Source organism: Pipra filicauda, unplaced genomic scaffold, assembly GCF_003945595.2.
Source record: "Pipra filicauda isolate LSUMZ 115617 unplaced genomic scaffold, ASM394559v2 scaffold71_size5581439_pilon, whole genome shotgun sequence".
Classification (NCBI taxonomy): Eukaryota; Metazoa; Chordata; class Aves; order Passeriformes; family Pipridae; genus Pipra; species Pipra filicauda.
Genome location: NW_024104887.1, coordinates 3,786,454 through 3,805,539, shown reverse-complemented (window position 1 = coordinate 3,805,539; position 19,086 = coordinate 3,786,454). Strand labels below are relative to the sequence as shown.

General features: G+C 49.4%; 2 protein-coding genes and 1 non-coding gene across 4 annotated transcripts; 2 read left to right on the top strand and 1 right to left on the bottom strand.

Annotated features, from left to right (window-relative positions):
* Positions 1-490: 490 nt before the first annotated feature.
* UNC45B (unc-45 myosin chaperone B) lies at positions 491-11,571 on the top strand. Of its 2 annotated transcripts, XM_027726005.2 has the most exons (20): positions 491-729; positions 862-1,033; positions 1,754-1,790; positions 2,097-2,272; positions 2,822-2,911; positions 3,394-3,561; positions 3,782-3,950; positions 4,232-4,402; positions 5,201-5,372; positions 5,648-5,948; positions 6,323-6,417; positions 7,095-7,236; positions 7,685-7,825; positions 8,019-8,146; positions 8,608-8,674; positions 9,026-9,139; positions 9,258-9,373; positions 9,724-9,841; positions 9,943-10,098; positions 10,758-11,571. In XM_027726005.2, the coding sequence occupies exons 2-20, from the start codon at positions 872-874 to the stop codon at positions 11,022-11,024; spliced, it is 2,790 nt and encodes a 929-aa protein (XP_027581806.2). In that variant the 5' UTR covers positions 491-729; positions 862-871; the 3' UTR covers positions 11,025-11,571. The 2 variants fall into 2 exon arrangements, with proteins under 2 accessions (XP_027581806.2, XP_039245277.1); XM_039389343.1 differs by having other exon boundaries at positions 491-1,033.
* A 1,855-nt stretch (positions 11,572-13,426) lies between these two features.
* LOC113990507 lies at positions 13,427-13,524 on the top strand. Its single transcript, XR_003541641.1, has one exon. It is a non-coding gene; the product is annotated as a Z30 small nucleolar RNA (small nucleolar RNA).
* Positions 13,525-15,427: 1,903 nt separating this feature from the next.
* PEX12 (peroxisomal biogenesis factor 12) lies at positions 15,428-19,008 on the bottom strand. Its single transcript, XM_027725999.2, has 3 exons — positions 18,809-19,008; positions 17,898-18,442; positions 15,428-17,252 (listed from the first exon to the last, which is right to left on the bottom strand). Exons 1-3 carry the CDS (start codon positions 18,932-18,934, stop codon positions 16,853-16,855), a joined length of 1,071 nt encoding a protein of 356 aa, XP_027581800.1. The 5' UTR covers positions 18,935-19,008; the 3' UTR covers positions 15,428-16,852.
* Between the last annotated feature and the right edge of the window lie 78 nt (positions 19,009-19,086).

Here is a 19,086-nt window from a genome sequence, read left to right as displayed (position 1 = left end):
TGTTCCAGTCTGTGACAATGGGCTGCTGAAAAAGGGGAGGTGGCAGTGGGTGAGATTTCCAGTGGGATGGGCTCCCAAAGGAGCAGGCAGGGCTAGGTGTCAGTCAGCTTTCCATCCCGGGAATTCTGGAAGGTGCTGGGTGCTGCTGCAGCTGCTGGCGTGGGGCCGCTTGTCCCCGAGGCTCAGCTGTCTCATGCTTCCCTAAATAGAAAGGGAAAAGGGTCTGAGCACTCTGACGGGGGTCAGCCATCCCAGGCGGGGGCTTTTTTGGCATGAAACCCCCCTGTTCCTGCCCCCCACACCCTGTGCAGCTCTGCAGGCAGAGGGAAGCTGGGATTTGCCCTGGCAGGTGGGAGAGGATCCCCTCTTGCTGCAGAGGTGCTGCCCACGTGCAGGCAAGTGCCCCCCCGAGCTGGCCCTGGCTCCCAGCCCTCCACAGGCATATATAGCACAGGGGGACAAGGAGGGGACAGGCTGTGGTGACAGGTGATGCTGACAGACAGCAGGAGCTGCCAGCTCCTGCCCAAACTTGGAGTGGGAAGCAAGCTCTTTCCTGAGCCCCACGGACTCTCCGTAGTGCTGGCAGACTTCTCCAATTCTTTTTTCTGTTGTTGCTTTTCTTTCCTGTTTTAATTGACTCCTAAGGACTTACAGCAGTGGGAAAAGCTTCTGAGAAGTCACAGCCTGGAGGAGCAATTTAGGTCTTAATTTTCAGAACTCTTCAGTCTGGTAAGCTGCTTTTATTAATGTGTGTTAATTATATGTCAGTCTCGTGGTGAAACTCAGCTTGGGGCAGTAGGCAGGCGACCTCGGGTGACACAGGCAGTTGAAAATGGGACCCAAATTGATGTTCTTCCTTAGAGCTCTCCAGATGGAGGATCCCATCCAGCTGAAGGAGGAGGGCAATAAATATTTTCAGGCCAATGATTACGAGAAAGCCCTTCAAAGCTACACTCAAGCCTTAAAGCTCAACAAGGACAAGGCGCTGCAGGCAGTGCTGTACAGGAACAGGGCAGCCTGCTTCCTCAAAAAGGTGAGAAAAGCTCCCAGTTCTCCTGGGCAGTGCTCAAGGGGAGAAGAGCAGGGAGGCTCACCAGTTGTGGACTGTGTGGTTTGTCTATTTACTGAATAGGGTGTTTGCAAACTGGTCTGAAATTACACGTTCTGGGCTTGTGCTAAAGCTGTAAAGCCTCCTCAGCATGCAGGTTCAGCTCAGAGATGGTCCCACTAATCACTTTGAAGCAAAGGCTTTTGGCATCCAGGCTGCTCCACACTTACCAAAGAGCTCTGTAAGCCATAGCTTGGGATTGCTTTTGCAGTCTGTCCCAGTATAAGAAAAGCAGATGAAGATATTTAGTAAAACAAAAAGTTATTGCTATCTGTACCAAAATTGTCTCAGCTTGTAGTGGCCTGTTGTGGGAACTGAGCAGATTGCTTGCATGTTCCTGAATTTTCACTAATCCAGAAGTGACACCAACACAGACCAAGGCTGTTGTGAGCGTTCCCTCTTCCTTCACTGCCCACTGTCCTGCTGCATCCTCAGCCAAGTGTGTTGTTTCACCTGCACCACACACCCCTTCCCTTCCATCAGTGATGCAAAGGTACCTCAGCTCCCCTTTCCTTCCCTAGGCTGCTGCTGGCTTCACTGGGATGTCCTGTTAGGAACTGGGAACAGAGGGGCCAGTGTCCATCAGGAATGGGGACATGCCCTGCTATTCCATGCCTAACAACTCTCTCCTTTCTGGTTTAACAGGAGGAATATGCCAAGGCAGCCTCGGATGCATCTAGAGGTGAGGAGGGGGCTGTTTTGAGAAAGGAGAGCTGCATTGCTGGGTACATGTGCTCAGCCTGCTCTCACATCTACTTTTGGGACACTGTGGCCTTGTCCTTTGATGTCCAGTAACACCCAGGTGCTGAGGCCACAAGGGAATTACTGGAGGTTCAAAAGACAACGTACCAATTCGGTGGGACAGTGCAGTCGGTGCTAATCAGGCACCAATTCACGTACGGTGTTAATAACAAAGCAAACCCCAGTTTACACAGGCCATTCCCAAGCAGCAAACTCTGATGCCTGCTGTTTTGGATCACTTTCCCAGCTATTGACATCAATGCTTCGGATATCAAAGCCTTGTACCGGCGCAGCCAAGCTCTGGAAAAACTGGGGAAATTGGACCAGGCGTTCAAAGATGCTCAGAAATGTGCCACCATCGAACCCCGCAACAAGAACTTCCAGGAGACCCTGAGGCGGCTGGGGGCCAACATCCAGGAGAAGGTAAATGCTGGAGGAGCAGTCTGCATTCACAGGCCAGGTGTGAGAAGTCCTTGCTCTGGGTTATACCAAGGGATGGTTGGTCATACTGGAAACTTGTAATGATGCAGGGGGGATAAATAGGCTCCATTAACTGGAAGTTCATACTTGATGTGTATAAATCTGAGGACTGGTTTGAATTAAAAAGTGTGGCAGCTCCCTCCAGAGGCTGGCCTGCTCCTGAGTGTCTTAAAAGGGTCCTGGCAGGGATTTGGGCCAGCTTTGGACTGGGTTTGGCAGTTGCCACATTGACAAAGTTACCTTTACAGGGCTGCTGTGAAGAAGCCCTTGCATCAGTAGGTACTGTGAAATAATGATTTAGGGCTGTCCTGTCCATGCCTATGAGTCTGAGGTGGGTAATGGGTGCTGATAGCTGAGAAGCGATACCTGTTTCGTTATTCAGCTTAAATTGTCTATGGTTTGAGGGTCTGGGGTGTTCTCGAAGCAAAAAAAGGAATATTGCTCCTCAATTTTCTCCCTGTGATGCTCCCTGCCCTCTCTCCCTTGGCACAGCTGCGCATTCAGTTCTCCACGGACTCGAGGGTGCAGAAGATGTTTGAAATCCTGCTGGATGAGAACAGCGAGAAAGAAAAGCGAGAAAAGGTGAGAACTGCTCTGCACTTGGTAAAATGGCTGTTTAATGTCAGAGGCTGCACCAAGGAGCAGAACAGAGTTCCTTTCCCCACCTGCCCTGGATGGAGGATGAGGGAAGGAGCTGGGAAATGAACTGCACTCAGAGGGACAGCTGAGAGGGGAAACGTCCCAGTGAGGCATCATCCCTATGCCAAGAGAAGGCGGCCAAACCTCCCAAAATATCAAAGGTGGGATCACACTGGACTTCTGCTCAGGTCCATCTCTGCCACCCTCTAAATGTTCCACTCCAAGCAGTGATCCACTCTTCTTGGGCAGAGTGAAGGGATCCCAAATGCACCTGGATAAACTGTCTGGGGGATCTGAGCTGGTCTGCTGCATCTGTCAGGAGATGGGCAATCCACAGCTCCCACCAGGACCTCCCAGAGCTGCCTGGAGATGTTCTGGAGGCCTGGGTGTGCCACTGACCCCTGGCTCTTCTGTCTCCCACCCAGGCTGCAAACAACCTCATAGTCCTGGGGCGGGAGGAAGCAGGTGCCGAGAGGATTTTCCAGAATAACGGGGTCAACTTGCTGCTGCAGCTGATAGAAACCAAAAATCCTGAGCTGATCCTGGCAGCTGTGAGGACACTTTCGGGAATGTGCACGGGACATAAGGCTCGGGTAAGAACAGGAAGCTTGGGACCTTCACTGCTGTTGCCTTGCACCTGGGGGAGTGGGAAATTGCAGTATGTTTGTGAGAAGTGGGAAAAAAATTAAAACTCTGCCTTGTACTGACTCAGGAATCACTGAGGAGAATAGATTCTTTGTCCCAGCTGAGCCTGACCTTTCTGAAGCACACAGGAAGGAAAGGCCTTTGCTAACACTGTCCTGCTCTCTCCAGGCCACTGCCATTCTCCATTACCTGGGCATCGACAGCATTTGTATGTGGATGTCAGTAGACAACGAGGAAATCTCCCTGGCTGTCTGCAACCTCCTGCAGACCATCACTGACTGCCTGCTGGACCAGGGCAAAGAGGAGCACCACGGCAAGGAGGAGGCTGTTGTGTTAGGTAACAGCGCATGGGGATCCCTCCATCCGGCTGGAGGAGAAGTGGGCTGAGCAGAAGAGCTCTGCTCCTGGGATGCCCACCCTATTCCTTGTTCTTTTGTGAAGTGGGGCCTTCACCCTTCAGCTGTCCAGGATGACAGCCTGCACACAGCTCTTATCCTCATGCATAACTTACATACCTCTGTCAGAGCCACACGATGGCTTTGAGTGGTTTTCACTGGGTTCAGCTGCTTTCAGAGAGAATTTCTTGTAACCGGCTGCTACTGTTTTGCTTCTCTGTAGACACTAAGAAAGATTTGAAGATGATCACAATGTGTTTGCTGGATATGCTGGTCAGTAAGAGAGTGTCTGGGCAAGGGCGAGACAGAGCTCTCAACCTCCTCAACAGGAACATACCGAGGAAGGACCTGAAAGACCATGACAACAGCAGGACCATCTTTGTCATCGACAATGGTGAGCCCTTCCCCGCCATCCTGTTCTGGTTTGGGAGATGTGGAGCTGTGTGTTCTTGCCTGCACCCCTGTAGAACTGATCCTCTCTAGAAAATAAATCCTGGAGCAAAGTTAGATTTATTAGCAGGAAACAGTATTAAGAAAAAAAGAACTCTGTGTATGAGAACAAGAATTTTTGAGTTTTTAAAGAGTTGACTAACATCTCTGGTTAGTTTTTTCCAATGTATTTGCTAATGTTAGGAGGATTTGGCTTGGATAAATTGTCTAGTTTAGACAGGATGAGATGAGCACCTGTTGAGCTTGGTGGATCCACAAGCTGACAGTTCTAAAACTGGGCAAGGGTGAAGGATTTGTGTGTAGTGTGTTTTTATACTCATTCCAATGCATGTTACCATTCTGATGGAAGTTATTTAATTACAGTTCAGCAAAAGGAGGGTTAAGACATCCAGAATCACTTGAAAGTTGCTGAGTTTTCCTCAGTCAAAGCCTCCAGCCTTGGAGGTCAGTAGCCTCCTGACAAAAATAACAGATCCAGCCAGAGACCTAATGCAGTTCTGCTTATCTCACTCTGAGAGCTGGAAGAAAGCCTGATGCTGCAAACCTGTAATCTCACCAGCAGAAGCTCCTCCCCAGTGAATACCTAAATGTCTTGTCTGTTTAAGACTTATGTGATTAGGCTGCAAAATAATTGAGAACCATCCAAGCTGGATATTTCACGGCGAGAAACCAACAAATGGCATCTTGAGTTTTGCACAGACCCTCTCCCCTGTAACGAGCTGTATCACTCCATTGCTTCCAGGCTTAAAAAAGATACTGAAAGTGGTGGGCCAGATTCCTGAGATGCCTGACTGCCTGCCCCTGACAGAGAACACCCAGCTGACTGCCTCTGTCCTCCTGAATAAGCTGTACGATGACCTGCGCTGCGACCCGGAGCGTGACAACTACCGGATCATCTGCGAGGAGTACATCAAGTGAGTTGGGAATGGCTTCCTGGGAGCCTTGAGGATGAGATGAGGCACTTGAAGTCCACTTACATTTCAAACTGAGGCTCTGGGAGATAATGATTTGCTTGAGATCCTGCTGGATCACAGCCTTTGCAGGAATCTGGGCTCAGCTCTGTCCCAGATACCAATGTATTTCAGCAGAGGAACTCACTTCCCAGTCTGGGGAAGGGCATTCCCTGCCCAAGGGAATGAGAACTGTAAGTAACTCCTGTCCCACGTGCTACTCCCTCTATCCCATGCAGGAGCAAAATCGACCCACAAGACATGGATAAAACACTTCATGCTGTCCAGATTGTGTCTGGAGTTCTGCAAGGGCCCTTTGACTTGGGCAACAAGCTGCTTGGCATGAAGGGAGTGATGGAAATGATGGTGGCCCTGTGTGGGTCCGAGAGGGAGATTGACCAGCTGGTGGCTGTGGAAGCTCTCATCCATGCCTCCACCAAGCTGAGCCGGGCCACCTTCATCATCTCCAACGGGGTGAACCTCCTGAAGGAGATCTACAAGAAGACCAAGAATGAGAAGATCAAAATCCGAGCCCTGGTGGTAAGGATGCAGCCCCTGCCCTTATCACCTGCTTAACCCCAGACCTGGGAGAGTGGGGAGGTCCCGGGAATGGGTTGGGTTCACTCACCCCATATGGGTAATGGTTTACCATGTTTCCCCCTACAAGAAGAGAGCACATGGATTGCTGGTAATTTTGAAGGCAAAACTGGTTAATCTTCCATGAAAGACATCCAATAGGAGCACAAAACATCCCTTTGCTGTGCCGCAAACTGAACGATCTACGGTGTGTTAGGATGCTTCCTCTTTGCTAGAACTGACTTCACACTTCAGGTGTGGGTTTAGGCTGTTTTGGGCAGCAATACGAGAGGGTTAATGAGCCTTTCTCACTGGTAAAATATTTTCATCCTCCTCAGGGTCTCTGCAAGCTGGGCTCAGCAGGAGGCACAGATTATGGCCTGCGGCAGTTTGCTGAGGGGTCCACTGAGAAGTTGGCCAGGCAGTGCCGAAAGTGAGTGACTTCATTTCTTTCTTCAGTTGTCCTGTGCTTTGCAAAACACTGTATGTTCCTTTTCCCCATGAGATCCTGCCCACACATTGCCTTCATTTCCTGTTGCTGCCTGACAGCTGACAGTGCCCCCAGAGCCACTGCACTGGGACCTGGGGCTCTTCTGTGCCTGAAGCAACCATATGTTCCTCCTGCCTCAACACCCAGATGAGGCTTCTCCCTTGCTCACTGCCCATGGGAGACACCAGGCATGGTGCCTCCCTCTTTGCCAGAGTGGGACAGCCTGATCAAGTGCTACCTTGCATATGCACAAGTCCCTTCTGAAGGGGAATTTACCAGGTGGACTAACCAAGGAGGTGGGATGAAGTTAGGAAGTGACTGAATGGGTGGTCATTCCTGCAGGCAGTGGATAGCAGGGCATCCCTTGTTTTGTGGGATGGTAAATGCAAAGCAATGCCAAGTAGCTGTTCTAGTCTGCCTTTCCCTGCATCCCTAAAGCTGGGCCATGGGAGGAAGGTCATGTCTCAAAGGGAAGCATCCACAGTCTTAGGAGCTGCAGCTGAACCTGAGGACATGTTCGGACCTGAAACAGTCTCAATATCTGTTTTTCCTCCCTCTTTTTCCAAATAAATCAGTCCTGGCTCCTGAGATGAAAATGCGGGTGTTTTTCTCTTTTCCAGATGGTTGTGCAACACCACCATTGATGCCCGCACCAGGAAATGGGCTGTGGAAGGGATGTCATATCTCACCCTCGATGCAGATGTGAAAGATGACTTTGTTGAAGATGAGCCAGCCCTGAAAGCTATGTTTGATTTAGCCAAGGTCTGTCTCCTTTCCTTGTTCCCTCACTTCTCTGGTAGCATCAAGTTCTCCCAGCTCTCCAGCCTTACACTGTCTCCCCAGTCAGGAGGGGCTGTGACCCCCAATCCCCCACCTCTAGTTTAACAAGAATTTCAGTTTTGCCTGTGCCCTGGAGACACCTCAAGGCTGTTACCATCCTGCTCTTCTCCCAAGGCTCAGGATGATTGCTCCTATCTTTACTGTCAGCAACTGCATGAAAACCAAAGCCCCAAGGTGTTGACAGCACCGATGATGTGAAACAGCCTGTTTGACCACAAAACCTTTGGGTTTTCCTTGCCACGGGCTATAAAGTGGTGGATAAGGCTAAGAACACTTCAGCTAGTGCAAACCACCATGATGGCAGTCCAAAGGGACCCCTTTCCCTGCTGTGTCCTCCTCACCTCACATAAGCTTTTATTTGTCTGTGCAGACAAGCGACAAGACCATCTTGTACTCTGTGGCTTCTGCCCTGGTGAACTGTACCAACAGCTATGACACCAAGGAGCTGGTCCCAGAGCTGGTGCAACTGGCAAAATTCTCCAAGCAGCACGTGCCTGAGGAGCATCCAAAGGTGGGTTGTGTACTGCTGGGGAGCTGGGAGGAGCTGCTCGGATCTGATGACTTTCTTTGGTGCATCCATTGTCACAGGGCTCAGGTCTCCTGTCCCTGAGGCTGAAATTGCTTTGCTCTGCAACCAGGCTTAGCTCTAGTTGGCAGAACAGCAGCTGCTAAGAGCTGATCCTTTTCCAATGTTCCCCCCTCAGGACAAGAAGGATTTTGTGGTGAAGCGGGTGAAGCGGCTGCTGAAGGCCGGGGTTGTCTCTGCCTTGGCCTGCATGGTGAAGGCAGACAGTGCCATCCTGACGGACCAGAGCAAGGAGCTCATCGCCAGGTGCCTCCATCGCTGTCCTGGGAGCACTGGCCAGCCCGTGTGCCATGGAGAGGGACATCTGGGCTGGCTCCTTGTTTGTGGGGTGGGATGTTCTGCCTGGGGGGTTAGAAAGGAAAGGGAGGTGGAAAAAGATGTAAACCGACACTTTTGTTAAGCAATGTCATAAAAATCTCTGTTCTGACCTTGAAGCAGGTTTACAGGGCTGCCTTTCTAGGATGCACTTTGATTTTTTAGTCCTCTCTACTGGTTTTGACTGGAATAGAGTTCATCTTACGGGCCTGGAAACTTCTTACTGTGCCATTTGTTGCTTCCCCCTAGAGTGCCACAGGCACTGGCTTAAACACCTGGAATTTGCCTGGTGGCTCTGGCAGTCCTGCAAAACCTCAGCCCCCTTCCATGAGGGTTATTGGCTGTTGCTGTCCCACGTGGCTGTTCCACTAAGTGTTGCTGTGCTCCTACAGGGTGTTTCTTGCCTTATGTGAAGACCCCAAGGACCGTGGGACCATTGTCGCTCAAGGAGGTGGAAAGGTGATTACTTTTCTGTGAAGTTAATGTCTGTTGGGAGCCTGTAACGTGCCTCCAGTGAGGGACAGTGACAGAAAAGCACGAGCTGCCCCGGTAGCCCCTGGGGCCACACTGACACTCCAGCCCCATCTCTGCAAGGCTGCAAAGAAGTGATGTTCTTGAACAACTGTGAGTGAGCTACAGGCTCTGGTGTGGTGCCTATTTAAAAACTAAAGCAAGACGTCACTGTGAGCTGCAGTCTAGACCCATTTCTTCAACAGACACATATTTAGGATAATTTAAATTTATTTTAGTATATTAAGGCAATCTTGTAAGTCTCCTCAGAGCACTGAATGCTTTCCTGTGTGTCACCAGGCTCTGATACCTCTGGCTTTGGAAGGCACAGATGTTGGCAAGATAAAGGCTTCTCACGCTCTGGCAAAAATTGCTGCTATCTCCAATCCAGACATTGCATTCCCAGGGGAGAGGGTAAGCTTAAAAATAATAATAATAATAATAATAATAATAAAACCAAAAGTATTAATAATTCCTTTGGCAAATAAAAATCCAAGAGCTGGAAAAGCAGTGACATGCCTTCTCTTCTTAGGTTTATGAGGTGGTGAGGCCCCTTGTCACCCTGCTGAACACAGAGAGAGATGGCCTCCAGAACTATGAGGCTCTGCTAGGTCTCACTAACTTTTCAGGAAGAAGTGATAAACTTAGGTGAGTTTAACTGCTTTTTAACTTTCCTTCTTCTTCAGGAGTGAATCTAAATCACATTTCAGCACTTTCCTTGTTGGACTGTGAAGACTGGTAAGTTTGAGCTACCTTTGGCAGAGCTACAAAGCCTCAGATCTAAAAGATTAATAAAATAGGAAAAGGAGAGTGGCACATTTTCCTCTAGAAACAGGAAAGACATGAACCAAATCTGGATTAGACAGGGAATGAACCACATCATGAGCTCCACTGCTGGGGACACTGATTTGTTTCAAGGCCTTCCCTGACGTTAATACTTGATAAGTTGGTTATTGCTTGACCCATAATGTGTTTCATTTGACTGCTCCTCAACACAGGTTGAAGATAGTCAAAGAGAAGGCCCTGCCAGATATTGAAAACTACATGTTTGAGAACCACGACCAGCTTCGACAGGCAGCCACGGAGTGCATGTGCAACCTGGTGGTCAACAAAGAGGTAACTCCCTGGGCACCTCACACCTGACTGTGTGCACCAGCCCCCGTGAAGAGACGTTCCTAAATGAGTTATCTCTGGGTATCATGGGGGCTTTTTTTTAGGTTCAAGAGAGGTTTGTGGCTGATGGAAACGACCGGCTGAAGCTGGTGGTGTTACTGTGTGGGGAGGACGATGAGAAAGTCCAGGTTGCGGCGGCAGGAGCCCTGGCCATGCTTACGGCAGCACAAAAGAAACTCTGCTCTAAGATGACTCAAGTGGTAAGAGCATAACTCTGATCATTGGCAGTGTAGATGCACCCTGGAAGGGGCCTGGCTCAGACATGAAAATGCCTCTCAACAGAAAAATTCGGTCTACTAGTTTGATAGTGAGGAGCTCGGTGAAGCTGAGACCTGGTTGTGCATGCTCCTTGTCCATTTTGATAAATAACCTGAAATGGTTTCACTCAGAAATGAGAAGAGCTTGATCGATAACCTGCTGAGCTTTACAGATCCCAAAGCATCTCTCTTCCCTACACAAATCCCTGAGAACCCAGACCCTGCAGCTGTGAAGAGCTGTGGTTGGGAACTCTGAACCCTGTTGTGCTGCACACATGATGATGTTGGACACTGGGGCTTATTAGAATAAAAATGATTAATCAAGGCAAGAGAGAGGCTCAGAAAGGTCAGGGTGGGGGAGTGTGTGATCTGCTCCTGGTCATCTCAGCTGTGCCAATATTCTGGTCAGATTCTTTGCACAGAGATTATGCAGCAGCCTGAACATGAAACCTTTGGAGTCAGGTTTCCTTAGTTAAAGAATGAAATAACCACAACTGACATGAGCGTTGCTCTTCCTTCTGCTGAGCAGTGCCTTGCCAAACTGACATTTTTGGTTGAGATGTTCTGCAGATCAATACTCATGACCTCTCTTTCCCTTGAAGACCACCCAGTGGCTCGAAATCCTGCAGAGGCTCTGCTTGCACGACAACATGGAGATCCAGCACCGAGGGTTGGTCATTGCTTTCAACTTAATCAGTGCTGACAAAGAGCTGGCGAAGAAGCTGGTGGAGTCAGAGCTCCTGGAGATCTTGACCTACGTCGGGAAGCAAGAGGATCACCCCAAGAAGCAGCACATCATTAACGTGGCACGTGATTGCCTCACGAGGTGCATGGATTATGGGCTGATCAAACCTTTCTCTCGGGCATGAGGAGGTGAAAAGCAACAAAAAGGGCTGAACGTGGGGGGAAAAAGTGCTGTGGAGAAATATGGAAAAGTGAGAGCCACGAGGAGAGTCTAGTGCCATTGTCAAGGTGCGGAATAGTTTGAGGACAGCTTTGGAGGATCAGAAGCTCTACGAGAAAAAGGAGGGCATTTGCCTGGGAAATTTGGAAAGTGTCCATCTGAGTAATTCCCAGATGGTATAAAGCCTTTCTCTGCCCCCATTCAGCTGATAATGATAAAAGCTTCAAGGCCCAGCTGTAAAAGAGTCAGTTGTGTTGGAAATGTTCCAGGAGCCTGTTGGAAGGAAACTCAAATGAGCTGAAGTCTGTTCTGAGTCCACCTCCAGCCCCTGGTACTTCTGGAATTCCCAGCAATGGTGGAACAGAGAGGGTTAAGTGTCTTCTACTCTGCAGTCAGAAAATAGGTTGGGTTTTAGCTGTGTGCTTCCTTGTTCATTTATGGTAAGTTGTGTGCCAAAGTGTGAGGATGGTGGATGAACTATTAATAAATTCACTACTTTGTTCCATGTGGAATTCCTGTTCTGCTTTTATTAAGCAAAAGGAGAATCTAAGGCAACTGGGTAACTGGAGTAATCTGTAGCACAGGCTGAATTTCCACCCTTTGAGTGCTGCTCAAATGAAGATGCAGAGTCATCACGAAAGGCTGTACAAGGAGGTGACACCAAGGGGTTAAGCTGAGGTTCACACCAGAGCACAGTGTTTGGCTCAACAGGGAATGCTGAAAATATCTCATTTGTGAAAAAAGCAGAATGAGAAACAAACACACCAGTTGGTCATCACATTAAACTTCATTATATAAATATTTTCATTCAAGCACAGATTCTTAATGGATTCTGTGGGCAACACAAAAAAAACAGAGACCCTTGCTTTAGTCCCTGGGGGGAAGTCCCTAAGTTTATAGTAAATATAATCTTACTCGGCAATAATTTAAATGTGAATTCAAGGGCAGTAAAATATCTCTGATAATACGAAATATTGGTGACGCCCACAACAGGCATAGCACGATGAAATGTTGAGGTTTGGAGGTTATGAGAGGAACCATGGGGATAGTCTTTCCTTGCGTGTTAAGGAAAAGAAATAAATGGAAAGTGTCTCTAGCTTCCTGAATTTAGAAAAGCCTAACATTTGTTAAGCTAACAGGTTTGATGACATGAAGGCAAATTTATTTGGAGCGTTATTCCTGTGTACAGTATCTTCTCCATGCTGTAACCATATTCAGTTTACAATGACAGCGGGAGGATATCAGACTCTTCTTCCAAACCACATACTGTGGTGGAAAATAGGGTTTGTTTTTAATGAGCCTGCAATTTTTGGATACCCAGTTTTAGGGATGTTGAATCTGCCTTTCCAAAGCACTTCACATTAACTCTGTACAGTTTTATCTAACCAACATCTCTGACACCAAGACAAAAACCCGACATTGGTATCAAAGGGCGAAGTTTTCATTCTCCCACTGAAGCTTCTCTGTGGAGCAACTGGGTTCTACTAATCCTAATACTAATCCTGTTCCTGAAACTGAGTGGGGAAACTACTTATGTAAAAGCCATTTATTGGCATTTTTTTAGCTAAACCACAGACATAACAGCCACTTTAAACTGACAGAGCCCGCCCGCTCCCTCAGGACCCCTCAGACCGCTCTGGGCGGGAAACGCTCGCACCGCCCCCGGCTCTTGTAACGCGCCTTCCTATTGGCTCCCGCCAGGCCCCACCGGCAGAGCCGCGCGCTGCCATTGGCTGTTGGCCACTGGGGGTGGGACAAAGGCGGGTGGCTCCGGCCTGGCATGGCCGGGCCTGGGGGAGCCGAGAGCGGCGTGAGGGGACACGGGACAACGGGGCCGGGAACGGGGATTCGGGGCCGGGAGTGGGGATTCGGGGCTGGGAGCGGGGATTCGGGGCCGGGGGCAGCTCAGGGCTTGGTGTTGCGGGGCGCGGGGTCCGGGAGGCTGAGCCTGAGGATATCTGGGGAGGGCTCGGGGGATGCGGGGCTGGGTTAGGGCGGACGCGGGCAGAAGAACTGGGAGCTGAAGAGCTGCAGGAGCCTGGGGGAAAAATACAGGGAAGGAGATGGGAGAGTGCAAACGTGTGGCACGAGGGATCAAAACATGCCTCTGGACCCCTGGAGAGCGACACTGATTGCAGCGGCATTCATGGGTATGACACGGTTTTTTCCTCATTGTAGAGCCTGGTACTGACTCTCCTGACCCTGGAATGCCCACTCGTCACCGGCCTTCCCCAGCTTGGCTCTAGCAGGGATGTCCCTCCCTTCCTGAGCTCCCCTGCTACACGTGCTCCTCCTCCTAGGAAGGAGGAAACCACCTACTGCTAACTTGGGATCAGGCTCCTTACGGAATGGAAATAGACTTGCCCAAAGCAATGATGAGCGAAGTATAGTCTGAACTGGTATTGCCGAGGCTCCGTGTCTCTGCTCTGACCAGGGCATGATCACCTAATCTTCTCTCTGAGCTTCTTTAGGCTAAGCTCGTCTGGAGGAAACAGCTTTGCTGCTTCTTGAAACTTTTTGATGCCCTCTCCCCCCCAGAAAAAAAAAAAAGAATTTTTAGCAAAATTAAGAATTTTTAGCAAAATTTTTAGTGGTAGAAAAAGAAAACCTCGATTTGAAAAATGAGTGGTGCAAATACTTGTTTGGGTTTGTGTGTGTCTTGCTGCAATGCTGGGTTTAGGACTGAGCTTGCAGTGAGGGGGGTTTCTTGTTTTGTCTCGTATATATGACATGGCTCATGAAATTCCAGATACTCTGCCCCTATATCTTCTCTGTAGGGTGGAGTCTGAGCTGCCTGTCCTGTAGATGCTCATTAGCAGTTTGTCCAGCTGTATTCTCATCTAGCGATTGCCAGCACGGAGCCAGGAGTATTTTTGGAATACTCTTGATGAAGTGCAGCCCCTTTGGGGCTGGAGGAGAGGCTGGGCTAATTAAGCAAGGAGAATGAAGGAGAGCTATTCTCTAACCGAATTTTTTGTTCTTTTCCAGGTCCTGTTGACACCTTTATATTCATTTCTCTCTTTCTGTGGAGAAGGAAGCATCTATGGGGAATATATACCTAGAAGTATGTTATGGTGGTTTTTCCCTTAACAGGAAAAGCTACATGGTTTCTCTTAAGGAAATAAGTTGCTAATACATTCCTTTTTGAACACCGTGTAGATGAGCTGTGAATGTGCCTCAGGTTCACTAATTATTTGTTAACAGACTTGCAAAGTCAAGTTCTGGCAGTGAAGTACTGGGCAGCTCCAGTGCTGTTGTTAATGTTGGTGAAATTGTATTAAGCACAAACTAAGCATTCTGAAGGCATATATATGATACATCACTGTATGTAAGACACAAATTAGTATGTGAGTCCAAAGGTTGGCTTAATAAAGTTGGTGTTACCAGAAAAAAAAACTCCTCTTGTCTATCTTTAGCCCATCATGGCTTTAAGAACACTATCACAGTTAAAAAGCAGATAAATGGGAATTTTTCTATAACCCTGACGGGTCTTGTAGTTTTGTTTTAGAACATTAAACCTGATAAATGTGTATGTATTTGGCTACTAAGGACAGGTTTTGACAAAGTCAAATGCAAGCTGGCATCCTGCAGCCATCTACAGGAACACATAAAATCCACCGGCTGACTGCTGAGTCTTGTCACCACTGTGGGCTCGATGCCTGTTACTCAATTAAGGAGTAAAATTTAATTTAAAGAGCAATTTAATGTTCAAAAGAGTAATCACAGCTGCTCAGAACTGTGAGGCTTAGGCGTGGGTGTTCTGTGGAGGTCTTGGAGCTGCTGTGGAGTTGGCCAGATCCAGGTTTGGCAGGGACAGGGTGTTGTGCAGTGGGGAGTGGAAGGCAGCCAGGGCCTGGCAGGCAGTGGGCATTCTGGGGAGAAGAAGAGATTAATCCTGGGAGAAGGGGGTCTAGAGGCCCTGGAGCAGTGTGGGATCAGGCAACCCTGTTGTGCTGTTTGGCCTTTAATGAATCCTTCTGGATTAGAGGGAGGATGGTGCAGAACCTGCCCAAGAGCTCTGCAGTGCTGGCGGGTGAGTCAGCATTGGTCAGTCTTCTGTCCCAGGTCTGCCCAGCTTCTCCCTGAGCAGCAGATGGATAATTTGGAAAGCATAGGAAGGACAAAAGGAAAATAAACCACTTGTGAAACTGAATCATTAGTCAAAGGCTTCAGCCCTTATTTAAATGAGCAGTTGCACTGGAGCCACCAGGACATTAATACCCAGGCCAAGGCCAACCCTCTGAAGAGTGATTTAAAATCTCAGATAATCTCACACCCTGATGGGACTGCTCTTCCAGTAAGATGTGTGTGCTCTTACTGGCTCTCTGAAGGGAGAGAGGTGTCTTCATGGATCCTGTAACTACTGGAGAAAGGAGAAATGAGACAGTTTTTATTGTTATTCCATAGTGGCACAGGTAGAAGGGTCTGGAAGTTGTACAGAGATAAAAAGACAAGTGTCGGGGACAAATCTCATTTGTTACAATAGGTGTTTTCCAGAGCATCTTTGGGAGGATGCAAATTACTGTATTTTCCCCCATTATTCAGTAACCTTGCTATCTTAGTTACAGGTGAGGGAGGATATTGGAGATTTTTATCTTCTGAAGCAGAGCTAAAGCGGGGGGAAAATGAGATGCCTGGTTCAGTGGATTAAATGTCTGAAGATATCTCTTAATCTGGAAAGGACTTGTACTTTGTGCAGCAAACTTTGCTCTTGTGTTCTGTAAGCACTGTCACTGTGATGTCCGGAGCACTGCTGCTCCCTAGAGTCAGGAAAAAACCTTGCAGCTGTCAAGCAGGAACCAGCCATGGCACACAGGTTTTCTTGCCTCTTGTGTTCAGTGAAAGGATGTTTTGTATTGATAAGAATATGCTACATGGCTGGGACTGCAATATTTGCAATGTCATACTTAGAGATTCTCGGCTTACAAAATGCTAATCTTACATCCATTATCATCACATGAAAAGATGAAAGCAGCTTTAGTCTGGTCTCTCTTATGTAAATAGAGCCCCCAGAGGAGCAAACTCTATTGGAACCAGAAAATAATTAAGTTAGGTTCTCAATCAAGAAAGAATTTTGCTTTATAAAAGCAGATAATAACGAATGCAAAGACTTATTTAACAAAAAGCAACTCTCACCATTTGGCAGCTTCTGTTTTAATCTGGTTTGTCATTTTCCTCCCTTGTGCAGAAAATGTAATGTTCCTTGTTTGTACACATGACCTTTTGTTCCTTTAACGAGTCAGAAGTCTTAATTTAGAACTACTGATGGCAATTAGGGGTGTGATGTTCTCAATTCAGGGGTGAGTAGCCTGAAAATGCAGGAGGCTGAAGGGCAGCATGACCAGAGCAGAGGTTTAAGCTCATCTCCACCTCTGACAAGCCCCAGTGCCAGAGCTCGGCCTGGGAAGCTGCTAAGGGAAGAAAAACTCTCCTAGAGAATTTCCCTACCTCTTTAATTTGCTGGCTCGTGCCCTCGGGCAGGACTTTTACCAGTGCTGGTCTCTGATCCTCACATCTGCATTCTTCTTATCCAAATCAATGTTCCTTCCCTTTCAGCTGGTCTTTGAAGGCATTTCTGTACTGTCTGACAGACTGGGGCTGCCTGATCCCTCTGGAACTGCCACAGGATGTTGGAACAGCTTATCAACAAAGGGGAGAGCCTTGCCAGAAGGCACAGAGGCAGCAAAACTGATGGACCACCAAATTCAAAGGAGCTGCAGAGCTCACTGAGGAGCTGCAGCGGCCGGAATTCCTGGGATGTAAGAAGGGGTGATGGAGGCTCCCAGCATCCTTTCAGCTCTCAGGGGAGTACAGTTTGACAAGGTGCTGCAGCTCTGTGGCATAGCCTGTGACAGGGCAGCGCTGGTGAGCCTTCACATGGCTGTAGATGCAGCGGTAGCAGAACACGAAGCCGGACGTGGACAGGGCCGTGGCGTTCACGCGGATCTTGCGGCACAGGGGGCACACGGTCTTCAGTTTGGGCAGCAGAGCTGAGCTGGGCTCGTGGTCCAGGTGCACAGGAGGTGGAGGAGTTGGGAGAGCTGTCAGAGACTTGATGGTCTCCTGGTTCTCTGAGGAGTACCACCAGTCCAGGAACTGGAGGAAGAACACGCTGACGGACAGCCCGGTGGAGAGGGAGAAGGCGATGCCACCCAGAGCTTTTCTCAGTGCCAGCTGCACTCGTGATGTAAAGCTGTGGCAGAGAGAAGAGTATGGAGAGATGGTCACCACTGCACATTTATCCATCTAGAAACCGTGGAAAAAAGTACTTGGGAAGTCACTGCTTCCTACAGCTCCTTAATGCTGAGGAAGCTGATCAGCGTGTCCCATGTTTGTAGTGAGGCATGTGTTACGATGTTTCTCTCAGATTCTTTGTATTTTAAGAAAGATCCAAATCTTCTTTCGCTCAGAAGTCTAAATTAAGAGAGTTTGGATTGAGGGGACTTGGACCACTCATGGCTGACCATTTTACAGAATATTAAGTGTGGTCATGACTAGCTGCTGCTCAGGAAAATCAAAGAGCTAAGCTTCAGTCCTTTTAGCAACATTGCTGCAGTCTAATTTCCTTGTTGGAAAAGTGCAGGTGAAGACTGGACAGGGTAAAGGCTGGAATGCCCCAAAAGACCCCCCAAACCCTGCAATGTCATTACCACAAGATGTTAAGCTAATCCCTGCTACTCGTTTCCTTACTTTCACTAACAATACTCCCTTTTGGAGCACATTTTGCCATTCTTCGTATTGAAGAATTTCTGGAGAACAAGGGAGTTTTGCTTTGCAGCATCACCTCAAAATTAACACAGCCAAGGAACCCCCTGAAGAGCAGCGGGTTCTGACATACCTGTGTGTCTGACTTGAGGTGGCTCCAGACAATTTCTTCTCCAGGGCCTGGATGTCCTCCGCAGTCAGCCTGACCAGGCGGACCCCAGCCAGCCTCAGCAAGGGGGAATGATGCTGAGCTTTCCCGAGGATGTAGCACAGCTGCTGGATAAGAAACCAGCCCTCCCAGGTCAAGTTTACAAAGGGGTAGGCAGCTAGAAAGGCTCTGTAGAAGCGCTTCCAGGATGACGATGGAGGGTGGATGGAGTACTCATCCTCCTCCCTCAGGCTGGACACCAGTTTCTCCAGCTTTCCTTTCAGATAAGGAACAAGAACCAGCAGGAGCAGAGATTTCCAGTGCTGCCTCTTTGGCAGGCCAGCCGTGGCCAGGGCCTGCCGTGTGCCCTCTCCCATCGGGATCCTCTTCAAGCTATAGAAGTTCTCGGAGAAGGAGGCGCTGCACCTGGCCAGGTAGTGCTGCTGGAGCAGCAGATCCAGAAGGACGTAGATCTCATCAAACCAGTGCCACACGGAGCCGTACCGGGCAGGGTTGGACTCAGCAAGCACCTGTTGTGAAAGGGGACATAGAAGGAATCACAGAATGGTTTGGGTTGGAAGGGTTCAAAGACCATCCTGTTCCACCCCATGCCATGGGCAGGGACACCTTCCACTAGCCCAGGGTGCTCCAAGCCCCGTCCAACCTGGCCTTGGACACTTCCAGGGATAGGGCAGCCACAGCTTCTCTGGGCAACTTGTGGCGGGGCCTCACCACCCTCACCGGGAAGTTGCTGAAAGTGGAGTATTGTGCTAAATTATAACTTACTACAGCTCTACACGACGCCTCCGGTTCGGGAGAGTCACAACTGCCCCACTGCCAGTGAGAGGAGCCCGGCCCCGCTCCTGTGCCCTCCCCCGCGGCCCGGCCCGCCTCACCTTGACCAGGTGCTGCAGGGCGGGTTTCACGGCGGCCATCAGGCTGTCCTGGGCCACCGCTTCGAACACAGACGGCCTGTCCCCGCCGGCCGGGGCGGCCGTGAGGTGAGCGCCCACCTCCGCCATCGCACCACCGCGCCCGCCCCGCCGCCGGGGGGAGCCGCCGCGCCGCGCCCCACACGGGCACCGCTCCGCCCCGCCCACCCGGAAGCGCGAGCGGTCTGCGCTCCGCCCGCTCTATGGTGGGGGGGCGCGGCCGCTCTGGGCGTGGGAGGGTT

Coding starts and splice junctions, on each gene's coding strand:
- UNC45B (XM_039389343.1), top strand. CDS start 833: ATGGGACCCAAATTGATGTTCTTCCTTAGAGCTCTCCAGATGGAGGAT. Junction 1,791..2,096: donor AGCCTCGGATGCATCTAGAG/GTGAGGAGGGGG, acceptor TCACTTTCCCAG/CTATTGACATCAATGCTTCG. Junction 3,562..3,781: donor GCACGGGACATAAGGCTCGG/GTAAGAACAGGA, acceptor TGCTCTCTCCAG/GCCACTGCCATTCTCCATTA.
- PEX12 (XM_027725999.2), bottom strand. CDS start 18,934: ATGGCGGAGGTGGGCGCTCACCTCACGGCCGCCCCGGCCGGCGGGGAC. Junction 18,443..18,808: donor CCCTGCAGCACCTGGTCAAG/GTGAGGCGGGCC, acceptor CTTTCACAACAG/GTGCTTGCTGAGTCCAACCC. Junction 17,253..17,897: donor ACCTCAAGTCAGACACACAG/GTATGTCAGAAC, acceptor TCTCTGCCACAG/CTTTACATCACGAGTGCAGC.